This window comes from Brassica oleracea, chromosome C5 (genome assembly GCF_000695525.1).
Source record: "Brassica oleracea var. oleracea cultivar TO1000 chromosome C5, BOL, whole genome shotgun sequence".
Taxonomy (NCBI): Eukaryota; Viridiplantae; Streptophyta; class Magnoliopsida; order Brassicales; family Brassicaceae; genus Brassica; species Brassica oleracea.
The window spans coordinates 8,662,201-8,678,261 of NC_027752.1; the positions used below are offsets into that span (position 1 = coordinate 8,662,201).

General features: G+C 38.8%; 4 protein-coding genes across 6 annotated transcripts; 2 read left to right on the forward strand and 2 right to left on the reverse strand.

The window, feature by feature from the left end:
* Positions 1 to 86: 86 nt before the first annotated feature.
* LOC106294238 (serine/threonine-protein kinase EDR1) lies at positions 87 to 5,415 on the forward strand. Of its 2 annotated transcripts, XM_013729807.1 has the most exons (13): positions 88 to 1,023; positions 1,215 to 1,655; positions 1,888 to 1,991; positions 2,273 to 3,384; positions 3,459 to 3,499; positions 3,588 to 3,656; positions 3,732 to 3,832; positions 4,031 to 4,109; positions 4,206 to 4,304; positions 4,398 to 4,466; positions 4,585 to 4,634; positions 4,748 to 4,924; positions 5,034 to 5,415. In XM_013729807.1, the coding sequence occupies exons 1-13, from the start codon at positions 505 to 507 to the stop codon at positions 5,164 to 5,166; spliced, it is 2,994 nt and encodes a 997-aa protein (XP_013585261.1). In that variant the 5' UTR covers positions 88 to 504; the 3' UTR covers positions 5,167 to 5,415. The 2 variants fall into 2 exon arrangements, 1 of the variants encoding a protein (XP_013585261.1); XR_001260789.1 differs by lacking the exons at positions 4,031 to 4,109; positions 5,034 to 5,415 and having other exon boundaries at positions 87 to 1,023; positions 4,748 to 4,868.
* Positions 5,416 to 6,421: 1,006 nt separating this feature from the next.
* On the forward strand, positions 6,422 to 8,655 carry LOC106294240. Of its 2 annotated transcripts, none has more exons than XM_013729809.1 (10): positions 6,422 to 6,680; positions 6,773 to 6,842; positions 6,927 to 6,994; positions 7,057 to 7,118; positions 7,299 to 7,380; positions 7,506 to 7,739; positions 7,827 to 7,955; positions 8,045 to 8,106; positions 8,224 to 8,340; positions 8,452 to 8,655. In XM_013729809.1, the coding sequence occupies exons 1-10, from the start codon at positions 6,630 to 6,632 to the stop codon at positions 8,480 to 8,482; spliced, it is 906 nt and encodes a 301-aa protein (XP_013585263.1). In that variant the 5' UTR covers positions 6,422 to 6,629; the 3' UTR covers positions 8,483 to 8,655. The 2 variants fall into 2 exon arrangements, with proteins under 2 accessions (XP_013585263.1, XP_013585264.1); XM_013729810.1 differs by having other exon boundaries at positions 8,458 to 8,655.
* Positions 8,599 to 12,444, reverse strand: LOC106294239 (golgin candidate 2). The gene is made up of 10 exons (XM_013729808.1): positions 12,188 to 12,444; positions 10,830 to 11,813; positions 10,421 to 10,531; positions 10,273 to 10,332; positions 10,041 to 10,098; positions 9,779 to 9,831; positions 9,592 to 9,684; positions 9,274 to 9,399; positions 9,158 to 9,205; positions 8,599 to 9,072 (listed from the first exon to the last, which is right to left on the reverse strand). Exons 1-10 carry the CDS (start codon positions 12,239 to 12,241, stop codon positions 8,707 to 8,709), a joined length of 1,953 nt encoding a protein of 650 aa, XP_013585262.1. The 5' UTR covers positions 12,242 to 12,444; the 3' UTR covers positions 8,599 to 8,706.
* An 870-nt stretch (positions 12,445 to 13,314) lies between these two features.
* LOC106294242 (probable calcium-binding protein CML27) lies at positions 13,315 to 14,338 on the reverse strand. The gene has a single exon (XM_013729811.1). The coding sequence runs from the start codon at positions 14,257 to 14,259 to the stop codon at positions 13,726 to 13,728; it is 534 nt and encodes a 177-aa protein (XP_013585265.1). The 5' UTR covers positions 14,260 to 14,338; the 3' UTR covers positions 13,315 to 13,725.
* Positions 14,339 to 16,061: the final 1,723 nt, after the last annotated feature.

Below are 16,061 nucleotides of genomic sequence, written 5' to 3' on the forward strand. Positions count from 1 at the left end.
AAAAAAATTAAAAAAAAAAAAAAAAAAAAAGCAAAAAGAAATTCAAGTCTCTGGTAAAGAATCCACTTCTCTAGTAATCTATCTACTCCTCTCTGTTTTTAGTTGATTTTTGTCGGACTTTAAGAGAAAGAGAAAGAGAAAGTGGCCTATCTGTGGACTTTCTCTCTATAGAGAGAGAGAGAGAAGCAAAGAGGATTCGTTCGTTTACTTGCTCAAAGCTCGAAACTTTCTATCTCTTCCTCGTTATTGGGCTTTGATCAGCTTTTTTGAAATCTGGAGAAAAGGAACTATCTTTTGGTCTCTGCTCGAAATCAAAATCTGATCTTTCTTGAGAGAGTCTTGCTCCGATTTGGATCCCGATTAAGGTTTCCTTCTGCTTGCAGTTAGATCTCGGGGTCGTGTTAGCGAGGAATTAGGGTTTTAACCATCCTTCTTCATTTCTCTGTTGATTCGAGGGGATGGAGAAGCTCACAGGCCGATGCTCGCTGCTCTAGCATTCCGATCATGAAGATGAACATGAAGAAGTTTCTAAAAAAGCTGCGTATCAATCCGAATCAGCGAGAAGACGGGGAAGGCTCGGTCTCAAACAGGAGCAACAAGTCGAGTGATGCAGAGCCATCTCCTTCTGATTCTTCGAGGTCTCAGGATAGCAAGAACAACCCTGAGTTCAAACCCTTTGCGGGATTTTCGAATTGGTTAAGCTCTGTTGCTCAGAGGAGAAGCTCTAGCACAACAGCGTCTTCCAATGCTAATAATAGTAGCACAGGGGATGAGGCGAGCTTGGAACGTGGTGCTCCTGTTGTGTCTGAATCCGTGATGAAAGATTTGGGTTCTGGTACTTCCAAGGATCCTGAGGTTGAGGAAGAGTATCAGATACAGCTGGCTCTTGAGCTAAGTGCTAGGGAGGATCCTGAAGCTGCTCAGATTGAGGCTATTAAGCAGTTCAGTTTAGGTTCTTGTCCTCCTGCTCCTGCTCCTGCTCCTGAGAATTCTCCTGCTGAGCTCATGGCTTATAGATACTGGGTAAGGATTTTGACTCATTGCCATAATTAGAAATGTTTCAAAGTTATCATTTTTTTTTCTGCTAGAGAGTGATAGATACAAGAAAAGCTAAATTGATTATCCTCTATAGAATTCTAGTAATGTGTGTTATGATACAAGAATCCACCTCAAGGCATTATATATGATCTGTAATTTCGATGTTTTTTTTGCAGCATTATAACTGTCTTGGCTATGATGACAAGATCGTGGATGGTTTCTATGACTTGCGTGGAGTAATCAATGAATCTTCCTTAGAAAAGTTACCTCCCTTAGTTGATCTTCAGGGGACACTTGTGTCAGATGGTGTAACCTGGGAAGCTGTTCTAGTGGACAGAAGCAAAGACTCTAATCTGTTAAGACTTGAACAGAAGGCTCTTGATATTGCAGCGAAATCAAAGTCAGTGTCTTCTTCAGGCTTTATGAACAGTGAATTGGTAAGGAAGCTGGCGGTTTTAGTTGGAGATTACATGGGTGGACCTGTTGTAGACCCAGATAGCACATTAAGAGCTTGGTGGAGTCTGAGCTACAGTTTGAAAGCAACCCTCTGTAGCATGGTTTTGCCCTTGGGCTCTCTAACTATTGGATTGGCTCGTCACCGCGCCTTGTTGTTCAAAGTATGTACCCTGCTCTCTCTTACTTTTATTTTGTGTTAAAATTAGCATAAGAGGGGAATTAATTTTTAATCTGGTGACCGTTGATGCTTCTTACTAGTTTGGTGCATGTTCCGTTGAAATTTTGCGCAAAAGTCCCTAGTTTGTATGACTTTACGCATATTACAGACAAAGCTTATTGCACCTCTAAAACGCGTGCGGTGTTTTGTTTCTTCTTTCTTATGAGACTTTGTAGGTTTTGTGTGATAGTGTTGGTGTTCCTTGTCGAATAGTCAAAGGACAGCAATATACCGGTTCAGATGATGTGGCAATGAACTCCATTAAGACTGATGATGGCAGGTGACGTTCATATTCAATAAAATTCGTTATCTATATTTATCAATTTCTCTAACACTTGTAGAGGAGAATGTGTGTATACGTAAAACTGAACATTGGTGCATATGGATTTGGGTTTGTGTTGTACAGCTAACTCGCATCTCTCAAAGTTCAAATCTAATATAGAGGCTAGATAAAAAAAATATAAAATGAAAGCATGATTGACTGTGTTTTTGGCTTGTATTGTGATTATTTCTGCTGGAGTTGCAATGTACTTCCCTAATTAATGGAAATGTGAACTTCAGGGAGTACATTGTTGATCTCATGGGAGATCCAGGCACCCTCATCCCCGCTGATGCAGCTGGACTACAAATGGACTATGACGATTCTGTCTACTCTGCTAGTCCCAGAGATGTCGATTCATCTCATGTAGCTTCTTCCAGCAGTTGGGTTGAGACCTCATTTGAAGAGCCAGCAGAATCTTGGTCAGCTGAACATCCCTCTAGGACCAAGGGTTCCTGGGAGGAAAAGCAATCTGAAGGTGGAGGAGATCTCATGATCCGTCCAAATACTTTTAAAGAAGTTGTGGGAAGTCAAAAGGCTCCAGTTCAACATCTTTCCAGCAAACCTACTCATTCTTTCGCTCATGCCAGATCGCCTTCTTGGACTGAAGGTGTTAGCTCTCCAGCTGGACGCAGGATGAAAGTGAAAGATGTTTCACAATATATGATCGATGCTGCCAAAGAGAATCCTCAACTAGCTCAGAAGCTTCATGATGTATTACTTGAAAGTGGAGTAGTTGCTCCTCGGAATTTGTTTTCTGAAGTTTATTCAGAGTCAATGGAGGCAACAGTTGAAATCAAACCTGTGGCTGAATCCAATGATGAGAAAGGGGAAGATTTTGGAACAATTCAACAAGGAAGAGTCCAGAGCAATCTTGGTCCTGTGAGGTTTTTGCCTCCACTCCCAAGGCCGCAATCTAAAGCAAATACTCATGATCAACGTGAACATTCAGGACCTCTCGGTCATATGTCTGATTCTTCACATTCTGAAACATCTACTGACTATCCCAGAAATGTTCCTGTTGCCGTAGCTGCAGCTGCTGTTGTTGCATCTTCCATGGTTGTTGCTGCCGCCAAGTCAGCAAACTCGGATTCCTCCACCTTAGAACTTTCTGTTGCTGCTGCTGCTGCAGTTGTGGCGACAGCTGCAGCAGTGGGAAGGCAGCTTGAACTAGATTCACAAAGCAATGAGGATGGTGGTTCTGGTGGGCCTTACGGGCCAAGTTCAGGAGGAGAAAGAATATCCGACAGATCTACTGGCAATGAAAGTTCGAAATCTGATGCTGCAATTGATGATGTGGCTGAATGCGAGATTTTGTGGGAGGAAATTACTGTGGCTGAGCGTATCGGACTGGGTACTGACTTATGCTCTACTCTATGTAGTACTGTAACAAATAAATATTTTAGATTTTATCTTTTCTTTCTGCAGGATCATACGGAGAGGTGTATAGGGGAGATTGGCATGGAACTGTGAGTAGCTCTTAATTGTCTGAGAGCGATAGAGAAGTGGAAAATTTTCTTATTATTTCAAATAACGATGAAACTCTTGATTTGGTAGGCAGTGGCCGTCAAGAAGTTCATTGACCAAGATATTACCGGAGAGGCACTTGAGGAATTCAGAAGTGAGGTACAAGCTTTTCCTTCTCTGAAAACTCTCCCACCCTTTCAAGTTTTGTAACATGTTATTTGAATTTGATGCAAGGTCCGGATGATGAGAAGGCTCAGACACCCTAACATTGTTCTCTTCATGGGAGCTGTAACCCGTCCACCACACCTCTCAATTGTTACAGAATTTCTTCCTAGGTATTGTTATGTTCCTTTCACAATTCAATTGTTTTCACGCTATACGATTTTGGCATATCTTTAATGATAACTGTCCCTGTCCCTGTCCCTGTCCCATCCATTAATGAGTAGAGCTCAGACTCTTTCTTTGTGTACTTTCCTTGCATCTTTTTAATTTATAGCTTTTCACAAATTTGAAGAAAAAAATTGCTTGTGCAGAGGTAGCTTGTATAGGTTAATCCACAGGCCTAATAACCAATTAGATGAGCGAAAGCGTCTGAGGATGGCTCTTGATGCTGTATTATTACTATTTCACTTCCACTCCTTTTACCTTTTATGTCTATTTGTATCTTCTTGATTTGTTTCTTACAAAAAATACTTCCAACCACTGTAGGCTCGTGGAATGAATTATTTACACAGCTGTAATCCAGTAATTGTCCATCGTGATCTCAAATCTCCAAACCTTCTAGTTGACAAAAACTGGGTTGTCAAGGTCAGTAATCCTTCCTCTTCCATTTTAGTTTTCTCTCCAACCAAAACTTATGTTATCATTCATATCTCTGTAATGGCTTTACATATTTCTCAGGTGTGTGATTTCGGATTGTCTAGGATGAAACTAAGCACATACCTCTCTTCAAAGTCAACAGCAGGCACGGTAAGCTGCTAGAAGAAATTCACTAGTTGCTAGTACATAGAGTCTTAGCATTGATGTCTTACTTGCTAGTACATAGATTCTTAGCTAGGTTTTTTAATAATGTATTTGCTCATTTCAGGCTGAATGGATGGCTCCAGAAGTACTTAGAAACGAACCTGCTGATGAAAAGTACGGTTTTTCTAAAGCACTTTACCCAAAGAAACATGCTTCTAGCGTGATCTTTTTTTTTTTCACATGTGATGTTTCCTTTTAAAGAACCAGATCCATCATGTGAAAAACAGGTGTGATGTGTACAGCTATGGAGTAATTCTATGGGAACTCTTTACGTTACAGCAACCATGGGGGAAGATGAACCCAATGCAAGTTGTTGGAGCGGTTGGGTTTCAACATCGACGACTAGAAATCCCTGAATCTGTGGATCCTCGAATTGCAGATATCATCAGTAAATGTTGGCAGACGTAAGTAGTGTTAATGTCATTTTCTATTGTATCATTTTTGTTTTCTTAATGAATTTACTCTGGTGGTCTGTAATGGTTATAATCTTTTTTTTTTTTTTTTTTTTGTTAGGGATCCAAGGTTAAGACCAAGTTTTGCAGAGATTATGACCTCTCTAAAGCAGCTACAGAAACCTATAATGAGTCCAAACGTTCAAAGAGCAACTCCCAGTACTTCTTCAATGATCACTGAGCAGGAGCAGTAATAGAGTTGAAGAAGATGACTAAAGCGGTGATGGTGGGATCACTATGTGCATGGTTTGTTGTGGTGTGCTGCCTCATGTGTAATTCCCCAATGTTGTTTTTTTTTTCTGCGTAACAAACTGTAAAAAGGAAGAAGGCGAAAAAGGAAAAAAAGAAAAGAAAATTATTTTGGTAATGGTGGAAACATTGAGAATTGAACTTGAAAGCAGGATGGACTCTCATGTACAAAATTCAAAAGAATTCATCATTTACCTTGTTGGGAACACAAAAGACTCGTTTATTTCAATGATACTTGACTGTTATTACTACTTACAATGATAAGACCTTTAGACAGTTGGTGGACTAGACACATTTGGAAACAAAGACAAGAAAGAAACAATTGGCACTTGTGGTGGGTTCAAAACCATATAGGAAAGGATAATGACCTGATACCGCTGGGAGTATGTAGTTGAGATTGAAGGAGTCTCAACTGCTCCTGCTTTAGTTTTGATCTCTTGTTAAATGCTTCATTCTGTTGTTGTGAATAGTGTTGTAATTGACAAAACTTTTTTCTTGTGTGGAGCTGTTTTATGATAATTTAGATTTATAAATTTAGAATATTTATTTCTAATATTTGAACAAAAAAGGAAAAGATTATTTCTAAAATGTTGATAAAATAAACATATGAATATGGTTTCGAATGATGGAAGAACAAGTCGTTGAGAATAAAAAATCATGGAATAAGTACTGAGAAAAAGACAAAAATAGCATTAAATCAAGTTTATGTTCTCAAACTAGCACTCAAGGTCAAAAGTCACAAAAATAGCATTTAATGTTTTATCAAAAGTCACAAACTTAGGGTTTAGAGTTAAAGGGTGGGGTTTAAGATTTAGGGTTTAGAGTTTAGGGTTTAGGGTTTAGGGTTTAGGGTTTAGAGTTTAGGGTTTAGGGTTAGGGTTTAGAGTTTAGGGTTTATGGTTTAGGGTTTAGGGTTTAGAGTTTAGGGTTTAGGGTTTAGAGTTGAGAAATGAGGTTTTGGGATAAGATTTCAAATTTTGAAAAATAAAAAAATTAAAATTTTAAAAGGATAAACTTAAAAAGGTGCTATTTTGGTCATTTTAGTTTCTGAATGTTATTTTTGTGATATAAACTTAGAAATGCGCTATTTTGGAGATTTGCCCATAAGTATTTCCTTGGTTAGTGATTCAGCAAATAATAAACATGAGACGTGTTTCTATGGTGATGTATGTAGTATGTATGTATGTATAATACTAATGTATGGTTCGCAACCACATGAAATTCAGCACCACTTACATTTCTAAAAGACGGCTAGTTTTTTTTTGTAATTATATCTTCTTCTTAACTACGAGTCTTCGATTACACTTTTTTTTTTCCATTAAAGAGGAAAGGAAGAGACTTTTTCTTTTTCCTGCGAATAGGGAAAAAAAAGAAGAAGAATTTGGTTTGGTGGGAGAGAGAAGGAAGAATGGTAAAGGTAATCGATTCCCATTACCTGACCATCACCGCCATTTTCACCGTAAGTCTTCTTGTGCTCGTTTACTTCTCGTCGTTAATCAAGAGTTATCGAGAGTCTTAACTCTCCTAATTTATTGGGTGTTTTGGGGGCAGGTGGTGTATCAATTCATATTCTTCGTAATCACAGCTCTTTTCAAATTCGATCAAGTTACCGACTTTGCCGGTACCTTCTTCATCTTCATCATTTTTGTTCTCATTTCGTTGACTTTTACTAACATTGATTTTGACTCAAAAAATGTTTGGTCAGGAAGTACAAATTTCGTGATACTTGCTGTCTTGACTCTGGTTCTCAAAGGCACTTGGCATTTTCGTCAGGTTCGTAAATACCTCTTTTTTTCTGCATTGAGTTAGTCTTTGTGATTCTTATTATCTCTCAGGTAGTCTTGACTTCACTAGTAGTCGTATGGGGACTTCGTCTTGGCATGTTCCTCCTTATGCGGTTTGTTGTTGTACCCTTACTTGATGATAACCACTCATTTATTCATCATACTCTGCTCTTCCCTTCTATTTATTTTACCAAATTATAAACTTGAACGCTCTCATATCAAATATGCATCTACGAATATTTTGTGAGAGACAGACCTAGAGATATAAATAAAGTATTTTTGTGTGTGAATAGGATCCTGAAATGGGGTGAAGATCGACGCTTTGATGAAATGCGTGAAAACATGGGGAAACTAGTAGTCTTTTGGACTCTTCAGGTTAGCTACTACCTTTGCTTTCTCTTCCATCTTTAAAGTTTAGATAAGAAACTAGTTCAGATAAGAGCTCTATGCTTGTGATCTTAAATCGTGTGGGTTTTCTTCTTTTGTTTCACCCTTGCCAGGCCGTGTGGGTTTGGACAGTTAGTTTACCTGTTACTCTTGTTAATGCAAGCAACGGTGGAAGATTGTTTCAGCCCGCAGATGTTATTGGTTGGACTATGTTTGTTGCAGGGTTCTTGGTTGAAGCTATAGCTGATCAACAAAAGCTTCTATTTAAGAATCGTCAAGAAAATAAAGGAAGATGGTGCGATGTTGGACTGTGGAAGTTTTCACGCCATCCAAACTACTTTGGAGAGGTTAGTTAGTATTGCTGATTACAAGACTTTGGTCACATTTCACATATAGGTTAAACATTGATGGAGGAGGGTGATTATGAGTTTCAGATGCTACTTTGGTGGGGCATATATGTGGCTTCATTGCCTGTTCTTAAAGGTGCAGAGTACCTTGTCATAGTTGGACCAATCTTTCTCACTTTGCTGCTTTTCTTCGTTAGCGGCATACCATTACTCGAGGTCTCCTCTCTCTCCCTTCTTCCTCCTCTATCTTTCCAATTTCTGAATCACGCAGAAGAAGTCAACATTCTTATTTTGTATGAATGCAGGAATCGGCAGACAAAAAGTACGGTAACTTGGGAGCTTATAGACACTATAAGAAGACAACCAGGTATCATACGAGCTCTTTTAACCCCATTAATGGCCCTTGATATGTGTAGTATTAGAATTAAGAGTCAAGTGTTTGCTCTTTCAGTTTTTGAATCTTTGGATATTGTTGGTTTTACAGTCCCCTGATTCTGTTACCGCGAGGAGTGTACGGGTACTTACCAAGGTGGTGCAAAACAGTCTTTCTCTTTGAGTTTCCATTGTACAGCAAGAATCTCCCTCAAGAAACTACAGTCTGGTGAGTCTCCTGAATCATTCTGTTTTGTGTGTGCATGTCTTTGTGTCTTTGTAACCCTACAAGGTTTGTCTTATGGGCTAATGAGCTTTTTGCAATTTTCTTACGCGCAAGGGATAGAGGAAACTCAAAAAAGAAGCATTGACTGAGGGAGATGATTACAGTCTGTACTCACATGTTCTGTGTTCTCTCATGATCAAACTCTCTTTTGTATAGATTCTCATTCTGTCTTCAGATAATTGTTGAAACGTGATTGATACATTGATTGAGAATACAATAAAGATTCAAATCAAGCTCCAAAAATGTTGAAAGGAGGAACATTACATATGATTTAAAAAGTAATTTCTTTTAACGTTTCTAAGGAAAAAGCTATTGAAGGGAACTATTATTGAAATTCTCTAAGGAAATAACTGCACCTGATCTGAGTTCACTTGAGGAAGAATCACTGGAATGAGAGAGTAAAATGTATAGCACCCAGAGATGAAGGCAAACCAGATAGACCAAAGCCCAGACTTTTGCAGTGGGGTTTCTACGCAAGAAGACAGTTCCAGAGACGAATATAGCGTTTAGTTGCATCACTAACCATCCCAAATGTCTCTTGCCTGACCTGATTTTATCTTGAAAAGCTGGTTTGAACTTTGATCCTGACAGTTTCCATTCTCCTGCTTCAAGATCTTGGGACGAGGCTTCGGTTGCAGACATACCTTTGTTTTCTTCTATAAGCCTTGATACGGCCTGGCAAAGAAAATCAAAATTGGGTTGCTTGTAAAGAACATATCTTTCTTTTTGGGGGCAGATTGGTGGTATTTATCAATGTTACCTCGATTCTAAACGATATAGTTGCTTTCTCTGAGGAAAGTGCTTCGACCTGGTAAATTTAGCAAGAGAGTTAGTTTTGTCTGAATTCTCTTTATTTACAGTGGTGGTCATATATACCTGGGATTGTTTTTGAATAAGATGGTCAGTTAGCTGGTCAAGTCTTCGTTTCAGTTCAATTTCCACTTCAGTTGGTTCTTCGAGTTCTTTCCTCATCGTATTGATGTCTGCTTCCAGTTTATTTGCCTAGAGTTTCAACAAGAGATAATGAGAGATTTGCCTTGAAAATCTTTAAGAAGAAACAGTGCAAAAGCTCTATCATTTATATTTAATTCCTAACCTTTCATATAAAACTATAAAGCTGCATATATCAACTGGGATTAATCATTCCATATGAAACCCAAAGAGTAAGTTAATTAGGCAACTATGGTAGCTAACCTTATCTTGTAACCACCCGATTTTATCAGTCAGCAAAGAAATCTCTGCTTCAAGCATCTGGTGTTCGAACATATCTCCTCTAGAAGCATCCAACTACATAATACGCAGATCATGATTCTCATACCCAATTAGAACAAAGATTTCCACGCCAAAATTCGAAGAAAGAGGAAGAGAAGAATCAAGACACCTTGTTTACGAGATTTCCACTTCCTCGGATATTAGAAGTTTTTCGCTTCAGTCCTACATGATATAAACTTCTTTAGAATTAAAAGACTATATAATAGATCAGTGATTATCCCCAAATGACAGTGAGAAGTATAACAGGGTCATTTGGGGTGGAAGAAGCTTTCTTTTTCTTGACATCAAGAAGCTTTCTATAAGAGGGAAGGGTTTAGTATATATATATATATATATAAGTTAACTATACTCTCCGAAGAAAAAACATATACCTTCAAGAGCAGACTCTTTAAGCTCAACTTGTTCTCGGAGAAGTGCTACCTGATCTATCTGGTCACATCAGAAAAGAAAGAGATTAGTAAGCAAATGCTGATATAAAACTTAGTGAGAAAAGCTTGAACCAAGCTTTCCAACAGCAACCATGAACCATTTTTACCTTTGTAAATTCCAGCTAATTAAAGCAAGCCACGAAACAAGATAAAAAGATACAAGTAATCTCTATACCTGAGCTTCAAGCTTCTTCTGCCCAGCAGCAAGCGATCTTGTAAGTTCAGCGTTTGCCGCCTAAAACAATCCATTTTAAATATATCATCTTACTTAACACTAATATCAAATTGAACAGCCGGCAAACAAATTACGCATTCTGTAATACCTCTAATCCGGCCAAGCGTGAGAAAACTTCCATCCTAGTGTTGTTATGCTTCTGCTTTTCAAGGTCGGCAGCTTCCAGTGTTTCCATCATGTTTGTTTGCAATTCCGCAGCCTAGTAAATAGGACAAAAACAGCATATACAGTTCACCTAGCTCGAATAATACAAACATCAAACATATTATAGATCTTCACAGCTATCATAAGCACCATGATTTTTGCAGTTCCGGCCTAATGGTACAACTACATTTTTTGCTAGTGTTCAACAATAATGAGCATGCCATTTCTTAATCTGAATCAAGTAACACCCATGCTTGCATATTGTCAGCTAAAACACGAAACAAAGTCCAAGAGCAAACTTAAGTATCAACTACCTCATAAATTGCAAGGAAAAAGCTTGATAATTTTTTTACCTCTTGTGCCTGTTGTTTAGCTCGTTCCTCAACTACTTTCTCTAAACTCTCTTTTTCACCTTCAAGTCTCGCTACCATATTCTCTCGCTCTTTGATGACCGCTACAGTTTTTGCTGCAACTTTCTCAGCGAAAACTTTCTCTCTTCTTCTCCTCCGCTCCTCCCTCTGACGCTCCCTCTCAGAGTCCGTGCTTGAATCGGACTCATAATCCGATTCAGATTCATCGCTGGACAAGGAAGAATCCTTCCTCTTTAAACCATCAGAAACATTTCTCCGCAAAATTTCTCCCCTCACTTGTTTTCCAGCACTCGGTAATGGTTCCCTAGGGAGAGTCTCCTTGGCAGATTTTGTGGAGTCATCCAGGGAAGGTGGCTCAGCACTGACACCCTTCTCACTCTCCTTGTGAGTTGACTTCACAAATATATTCTGAGAAACATTCTTAGTATCAGAAGAGCTAGCACTTGGTTCCTTGTTCATCTGTTTTTGTGACTTCGCTCTTGAATCAACCACATTACCACTAGTCTTCTCACTCCTCTTTGCATCAGACACCGAAGGACTTTTCCCCCCATTCCCTTGCCTTTTTACATCCTTCTTCAATCCCCGAATCACAGATGCTCCACGGGGAGTACGAGGCTTAGGAGTACTGGTCCCCTGATTCGGAGGAGCACTCAGAAGTTCAGTCCAGTCAGCGTCAGTGAGTGTAGTAGGTTTCTCTTGTTTCAAACTTTGTAACGGTGAACTCGTTGTCTTTTCTCGGGATTGATCTGACTTGCGTAGATTTTTACTGCTACTTAAGTAGCTAGGCTTTTGCTCAGTTGAGTTTCTCTGAGATCCACCACCAGAGTCACTACCATCATACGTTTTCTTCCTCAACTGATCTTTCAAAGAAACGGGACTTGAAGATTTCGAAGAGGTCTCGAACACCTCTTCATGTGTCTCAGGCTTGTCATCTTTTCGAAGAGACTCTGCTGCCTGCTGATCGATCTGAAAGTAAAAAAAAAAAAAACACACATTTTTATAAAATCCCCAGTTAAGTACATTCCTTACCACTACTATACATCAATTAAGATCCATGAAGAATCTTGAGCATATATCTGATAAGGGGATCACTCAAGTAAAAAAACAAGTGAATTTTTTGAGCTAGACATTTCAATTTCCCAGATGGTGTAAGAAACAACATTGCATATTGATTTAAGATTAGTTCCGAGCTTGGATCACGTCCATTTGAGATGAAGATCTTTAACCAACGAAACAATAGAGTGTAACATGGAGATCGAAATTCAATTAGAACCTAACGTCTTCCAAATCGGATGATTCCATCCAAATGTTTCTTCCGTTTACTATACATACAATAGTACCTGTTGAAGAATGGTTTCGGCGGCTTTGAGCTTCGACGAGATCCAATTCGCCATTTTCTTCACTGTCCTTTTTAAAAATTGAGATTTTAAAGAGCAAATGCTTAGTCACCCAAAGTGATCCTGAATTAGTCTCATCCCATCGGAGAAGAAGAAGAAAAGATTTGGAGGGTGTAAATTAGCTAACCCAGAAAGAAACTCCACACCAACCAAACCGAATCCGGTTATGTTTTCCGGTTCAAGATTAATTTGTCTGTTGGTTCAATAATTTCTTTATCGTTTCTTCTGTGGTATTCAACGTTTGGGTTTTTGTTTTTGACTTTTGACCGAACTCACGAAGGGATAGGTTTGATTTGTAAACGAGTGCATAAATTAAACAAAAGATAGCTACTTGGGCCAAAAGCAGGCTTTATAAGAATTCACAAACAAGTTGAACTTTTTTTTTTGCCATGCGATTATTCCTTACTCGAAGGAGTATTGGAATTCCACATCTCTTTATAGGATTCCATTCTTTTTAGCCTCCATCCTTTTTCTTTGGTGCCCAATTGGATTCTCTCTCTCGAGTTGCTTATTATTACACGTGAATAACAAAAAATGGATTCACGCGCAGTATTATGTTTTATACAATTATACTTGTACAACTTTCTATAAAAAAAATTAATACGAAAAGGAAACGAAAATAACAATGCACAGTAGTAAGGTCGCTAATATAAGAGCATGTTTAATGCAGATTTTTAAGTGAGTCTTTTAGCCCAATCTATATTATTAAAAAAAAAAAAAAAATTGATGAAAACCTAAGACATGTCTCTTAATTAAGAGAGTTAAGACACCTCTCTTAGGAGGCACGTGTCAAAACATTACCTAATAGAGTTTGAGTTTGTTGATTCATTAGTACAACAATGAGAAAATGAACATTCACAGACACTCACATGCACAAGTGTTTGTTTTAAGAATCCCTAATAGAGTTTTACCATCGGAGCTAAGAAAACAAAATTACTTTAACAAAATCTCTTGACAAAAATTTAGTAATTAAATATTACCTAAGAGATCCGATAGGATCTTTCCAATTGAAGATGCTCTAAATTTACGCGTTGACCGAGTCAATTTGATTCCAGCATTCATTATTAGCATAGCAACCGTATTATTAGATTCATTGAAACCGAAACCAAAACTTCCGTTTTTTACCATTTAACAATTCGAGTGGGGTGTAAACAAAATTAAATAAGACACGGAAACCTAAATTCAAATATCAAAATGATTGAATCAGTTTCCATTGAAAATTTGTAACTTTTCAAGACGTAAAAAATCTGATTCGGTTTCAAAGCCAGAGTAACCATGGTTCGAAATTATAGCATCGAGAAGGTAGATGATGAGGAAATTAGAAAAGCAAATCTGTTTTCAGAAGAACAACACCAAACAACGATGGATCGAAGTTAGACTTTTTTATCACATTTTTTTTTTTTTAAAGTACCTAAAAGAAGCATAGTAGTAATTATTCTTCCCAGTTTTAGAGAGGATCCTCATACGAAATCTAGAAAACCCTAGGCCGTCGAACCACCGTTCGCCTCCGCAGCAGGAGCGGATCCGTTGTTGCTGTTAGCGAGGGAGGAAGACGTCATCATCTTCTGAAACTCCTCGAAATTGACATTCCCGTCGCCGTCAGCGTCCACAGGCCCGATCATCTTAGTGCAGTCCTCCACGGAGCACGACATCCCGAGGCGGTTAAGCACCTGGTGGAGCTCGGCCGCGGAGATGAGCCCGTTCTTGTCCTGATCGTACAGATCGAAGGCGTCACGGATCTCGGAAGCGGAGGAGGACGAGCGGCAGAGAGCGGAGAATTCGTCCGCGTTGATGAAGCCGTCGCGATCGGTGTCGACCTCCTCCAGGACGCGGTTGAGCTCCGTCTCGGTGAAGGAAGTCCCCATGGCCTTGAAAACGCCTCCGAGCTCGGTCACCGAGATCTTACCGTCGCCGTTGGAGTCGAACTGGTCGAAAACCTTCTTGAGCTCCTCGGGATTCGCCATGTCCACCGGTGCAGTCGTGGGTTTGGCGGTTACAGGGTTACCACTTGCCATTTTTTTTTTGCTTCTGTTAAAAGGTAAAATGTTAGAGAGAGGTTTTGGAGAAAAATTTGTTAGAGGCTTGTGAATGTGTGAGCCTTACTGAGTTTGACCTTTTATAGACCGTTTTTTTCTTCTCTATTCCACAAGCTACGTGTTTTGATAGCCATTGGTTATACATTTTGAATCGAATCTTTTACGGTTTTGATTTCTTTTCATTGTATTATTATCGAATTTTCGTGATTTTTTTTTGATTAAATTAAACACATTTACATATTGTAGTACATGTTAATAAAATTCTTTTACGGATTAAGAGATTACTATCTCAGTTAATAATACGCTTTAATTTCATTTTTATTAATCGGAAGAGAAACAGCGGTATAAACAATTACATACTGTACTTTTTCAAAAAAAAAAAGAACAATTACATACTGTAGTTTTTTATTTTGGTGATTTAGAGACGTTTACGTAAACTTCTGTCTAAGTACTTTTATACTCCTAATTCTAGGTAAAATACCAATATCTTCGTATTATATAGTGAGACTTTCCACGTGTTACGAGATTTAAGGTACACCCGACCTTGTCACCTCACGTGGCTTCATGAGATTTTCATTTTTAAGCATCAAGTTATTATCATCATTGGGTTTCCTTCATTTCTCATTAGAATACTACTCTTTAACAGACCATTTCTCTTATTCACCAAGTTGTAGTCAATACGTTTCCGTTATTGTGAAATCTTTAAAAATAAAAAAATTCAAAAAGATAATAGGAGTACATTACAGATTATAGTAGTAGTAGTCAATAAGTTTGTTTATTTGTATATGGAAAGAAAACCTTTGTTTGTTTCGGAAATGCTGCATTATAAAGAAAAGTTCGAGGAGTTGCTCAAAAAAAAAGAAAAGTTCGAGGAAGCCTTCGTTGATGATTCAAAAAGATGCTACGCGAGTCGTGACGGGGAAATGTGTCTCAATCCAACGCGGTAAACGCGTCACGTACACACGCTCCTTTACGCGGCATGATAATTAATAATTTAATACAGTGGGGTCATTTTTCCTTTTTAACATACTAAGAACAACCGCAACAGAGTAACATGCGGAATCTTTAGCGGCAAATCTTAGGTTAGGAGGAATAGAATAATATTATAAAAGGCAAATAGTGTAAGGATTTTATCGGATCAGTCCTTCCGTAAGAGCAACTCCATTGGGGAGTACTTAACCCAAGAAGTCCTTAAAAACATAATAAAAATAAATGAGAAAGCCTGAATTAATGAAGTACCGCTCTCTAAATTGGGCTTTCAAGATTCGGTAAGGAGCCCTAACGTGGCACCTTCTCGTTGGACCGCGCTGTCTCTCTCCTTCCTCGCGATAAAACCGAAGAGAAGAGTTTGTTTCTCGACTTCTCCGTCTTCGCCTTCTCCGTCTTCTCTCTGGGCGAGCTCCGCGACGTCTCCGCCGGCGTATCTGAATTGACTAGTGTCGTGTCTCTCTCGGCGTTCCTATCTCGAACACGGTCGTCTCTCTCTCAACCTCGACGTCTCTGTCTCGATTTCTCAATCTTCTCTCTCTCGGTGACTTTCATCCTCGACTTCTCCGTCTTCTCTCTCTCTCTCTCTCTCTCTCGAATCTCGTCGACTCTCTCTCAAACCTCGTCTGGAATCTCGTCTCCATCTCCTTATCGGTAAGAAAGCATTCATTTTTCTGATCTTTATGTTACTGCTGTCTCGATTTTGTTTCTGCGGTTTGGTTTATCTCCCATTCTCTGTTCGTGATTCATCTGTTTTGTCTTCTTCTTCCACAGGTTATGAAGTTCAGACGACA